Source organism: Ptychodera flava, chromosome 2 (assembly GCF_041260155.1).
Source record: "Ptychodera flava strain L36383 chromosome 2, AS_Pfla_20210202, whole genome shotgun sequence".
NCBI lineage: Eukaryota > Metazoa > Hemichordata > Enteropneusta > Ptychoderidae > Ptychodera > Ptychodera flava.
The window spans coordinates 3,551,595-3,555,909 of NC_091929.1; the positions used below are offsets into that span (position 1 = coordinate 3,551,595).

General features: G+C 37.6%; 1 protein-coding gene across 1 annotated transcript in view; it reads left to right on the forward strand.

The window, feature by feature from the left end:
- LOC139151621 (C-type mannose receptor 2-like) overlaps positions 1 to 4,315 on the forward strand; it is a 9,774-nt gene continuing 5,459 nt past the window's right edge. Inside the window, exons 1-7 of the mRNA XM_070724544.1 lie at positions 1 to 95; positions 404 to 683; positions 1,259 to 1,329; positions 1,904 to 2,192; positions 2,803 to 2,873; positions 3,444 to 3,732; positions 4,025 to 4,095. Of these exons, the coding sequence (XP_070580645.1) occupies positions 41 to 95; positions 404 to 683; positions 1,259 to 1,329; positions 1,904 to 2,192; positions 2,803 to 2,873; positions 3,444 to 3,732; positions 4,025 to 4,095 (1,126 nt within the window). The 5' untranslated portion in view covers positions 1 to 40. The remainder of the gene's footprint in view (positions 96 to 403; positions 684 to 1,258; positions 1,330 to 1,903; positions 2,193 to 2,802; positions 2,874 to 3,443; positions 3,733 to 4,024; positions 4,096 to 4,315) is intronic.

Here is a 4,315-nt window from a genome sequence, read left to right on the forward strand (position 1 = left end):
ATTGGTTCGTCGCTTTGTTTGATACACAAAGCAAACCACTATGATCTGGTTTTCAGCAATCACGTTGGTTTTTCTCTGTGGCCCTCAGCTTGGTTGTGAGTGTATTATATATCTAAAGCTGTGCTGCAAGTCTTATATAGCATGTAAGGTGATAAGCAACTTACATGGTGATCATTACTGTATCAAATTTTATAAAACACCTCTATGATTGCTTAAAGGTGAGCTACTTATATTTAACCATACAAAAATTTTAAGTGAAGAAAAATGTTTTTTGTTGTCTCTTTGTGATTGATTGTGTGTATACTTGGCCCCGGTAAATGTAGTAGTGACCAAGATTATAACTGAACAAATATAGCCACCTATTTTAACTAGTCATTTATTTGCATTTTATCACACAAACCAGTCGCTCAACCAGTGGCGTACAGTGACAAACTGGGCTATGACGATGCTCTTGCCGCATGTGAAGCAAAGGGTATGATGCTGGCCAAAGATATTAGTGAATCAAAACATGAACTTATAAAAGAGGAGATTAAGGCGAAGGGTCTGGATGAGATGGACTTTTGGATCAATGGCAAGGTCAATTCTGATGGTGACTGGGTGTCCAGTGATGGGGATCACTCAACTTCCTATCGTCCCTGGGCTATATTCGAACCAAACGGAAGTGGTAGTTGTCTGCAGCTGCGGTGAGTATGTTTGACAAGCAAATGTCTTGCGTCATTGCACACACAATATAATGCCTAAAGTCTACCCTGACGTTGAAGTTTTTAGAAATGATAGAACATAAGTGCTGTGGTGTAGAATATACGATGGTTTCAATCGGGTTCCAACTCACAACGTATAGTACCCAATCACCTAGCGCAGAAGCCACAGACAAGACCGCTCGGCCAAATCCCCAATCTCAAAAAGATTGGTTCAATAACCGAGCTATAAGTTCTTACAATTCTGACTGCGCCCTCTCCACATGTTGTAGAGTTCGTGAAGCACTCACGCTCGTACACACACACTGCACACAAACTTTATCGAAGCGAAGCAATGCATACATCGCTTAAACTGGGCGGAAGACAGCCTCGGGGACAATTCTGTCCACCAGCAGAACTATCAACCCAGGGTAGAGAATACGATGGTTTCAATCGGGTTCGAACTCACAACGTACGGTAGAGGGTTAAAACATTACAATTGGTTCATGAGATTAAAAAGTCGGAGAAAAACCAATAACGGTATGTTGTAACATGATGCCATTCTAATTCATTTAAAACAGGAGAGGTTCTGGATATGCTTGGGATGACGACAAATGCGTTGTTGCCAAAGGATATGTCTGTGAGCCTATAGGTATTAAGAATGTCTTCTTCCATGCTTCAATCACTCTATTACGTTGACTCTTTTCATAATTTGAAGAGAAAAATTATTTACCACTATGAATTTTGTCTCACTCTACATGCCAAATTCTATATAACAGATACAATTTTAGACACTGTTGGTGCTTTTGTTACACGATTACAGTTGTTTCCTTGTAAATGCGTATCTTCTCTTTGTCTTTCAAAATGTTTTACTTCGTATCGAATTTTGGTAGAAAAATTATATAAATTACAGGGAGGATCATCGGAACTGCTTGTGTGCGACTTTTTTGTTTACAAACAATGTATTTCATGCATGATATGTACATAAATCACGTCAATATAGCTGCAATATTTAAATTTTACGAAATTCATCGTTAACAAACATGTATTAACTTTCATCAATCTCCAACGTACCCTTGATAAATCCGTCGTAGGCGTCTCTGACAACCTTTGATTAGAGTTGAGACACCCCCTTTTAATTATCAAGACTTTTTTGTGAAACTATCAATTTTCTTGATCTGCAGTTTAATTGTACATATCTTCCTATGGTTTACTTTAAAATACAGAGGATGAAAGCGATCGTCCGATTGCGTTTGCTGAAAAGCTTAGCTTTGACGAGGCTTTGGCATCATGCACGTCAAAGGGAATGGTGCTAGCTTCAGATACCAGCAGCGTTAAGCATACGCTATTGGTTGATGAATTAAAATCAAAAGGTATGGATGGTGAAGATTTTTGGATAAATGGAAAACTTGATAACAATGGTGATTGGATGACGAGTGATGGCCACCACCTGACATCCTACCAACCGTGGGCAATATTCGAACCAAACGGAAGTGGAAGCTGTCTGACACTTTGGTATATTCAAAGATCACCAATCATTTTTATAAATATTTACGAATAGAAAATTATAATTCAAGAGAAAAATAGTGTACCGCATCATGAAATTTTTAGACTATAAAAGAGATTTTTTACGACTCCCTGGCCCGGTTGTGTAAATCAGTATCGCCATTGTACTGCATGGTGACAGATGTCATCATTATTGTCTAAAGCTGCACTGAACAAATTCAAAAGTGACTTCAATATATCTGTTACACTATATTTAATATTTACGTCAAGCTTTCTGTCTCCTGATAAAAATGAAACCTATGTTTCCTCAGCTTCTCGACCCTCATTCACTAATTCAGAAAACAACATTTTTAAAGATAAGCGTATGAGACCCGATAGTGAAGCATTGCTTACAAATAAATGGATTTAAGTTCGTTTTAGGGTTAGTTCATTTTGCAGTTGAAAAGGAATGATTCGTTATTTATATGGAGTGCGGCAATTTTAAAATGAGTGTCAGTTATCTTGAATACACTTGCGGCTGCACTTACTTAAAATGGTGTTTACATTTTAAAATCCTACGTGCTCTGCAAACGCCACAATCCATGGCCACGGCCCCACATTAACAATTTCTTTAACACAGGGCTCACCTTGGATATGCTTGGGATGATACCGGCTGCGACGTAGAAAAATACTATATATGTGAGCCTGCAGGTATGGACAACATATAGATCTTACATCCTGATGACAGCTAATTCTACATCATGTGTCAATAGAACAGCTAGACCCATGAAAGATATCTTATTGAACACATTTTTACAATTGTAGATATGACAGTTCTATATCGTAAACAAATGTCCATGGTATAAGTTCTTGTTCATTGCTAGACGTACCGTGACATCAGTGTTCAGGGTGACGTTCATTTTTGATATGCAGAATACAAGTTACCTGACACAGTTGTTCAAATTTTACGAGACAAGTCATCGCATGTCTATGTGGAGACTTGATTGCCGTAACTAAACACAGAAGTGACATTGATGTTCAAAAAATCAACTGATTCCATATGCTAAATATTTATTACTTATTTTACTGAACAGTCCTAAGTCAAGACCCAATGATAACTCTTACCTGAAAAATTAGTTTTAGAAAACAAAATAAAATGTCCATGGCTGTCGTCTTAACGAATGGATATAGTTAAATACCTGTCGTTTATTCAAATGCTGTCTTGTATCATAAATCATTGCGTTAGTAAATGAATAACAGTACATTGACTTTACTTTCCAGTTTTGCCAGAAGATATGCCTGTTGCATTCAGTGATAGACTTAGCCATGCCGGTGCCGAGGCATCCTGTAAGACAAAAGGCATGATTTTAGCCAAAGATATCAGTGACACTAAACACGCTCTTCTTGTCGGTGTACTATTGAAGAGTGGTTTAAAGTCGCAAGATGCTTGGATCAACGGGCAGCTTGCATCTGATAATGTTTGGAAAACCAACGACGGCGAGCCATTGGATAGTTTCCAACCATGGGCAGCAGGTGAACCGAGTGGAAATGGTCGATGCATACAACTTTGGTAATTCAGTGACTTTATTACATCACATTTTAATGCATTCGAAGCGTGATTATACATAGCTATAATTATGATTAAAAAGTGTGTGACTGTCGCCTTATCACTAAACGTATCAATTCTAAGAATGAAAGTTAATGTAATAAACGTACAAAGTACCCAATCAAGATATTCCCAAAAATTATACGCCTTACAATTATTAAAGATAAAAAACTGTCCTATATCAGGTACTAGGAGTATATGTTATTGATATTCATTTCTGAGATACAGCATGAACTTTCTCCGTTTCCTGACACAGGTCCGGAAGAGAATACAAATGGGATGACGACGAATGCGTCGTTACCAAGGCCTACATCTGTGAAAAGGAAGGTGGGAAATATTATTTTCATCAGAACACATTCTTTTAGGACTTCGTATAAAAGCTTTGATAATCAAGACAAATGGCATTTGTGGTAGCGATGAAGTTTGCAAGTATTTCGTAAGCTACGACCTCACGGATAAATGTATATCTGTGATGATATGTGACGACAATATGTGACGACAGTATATTTTTTATGAATTATACATGAGTAACATTATAGCTACCGTA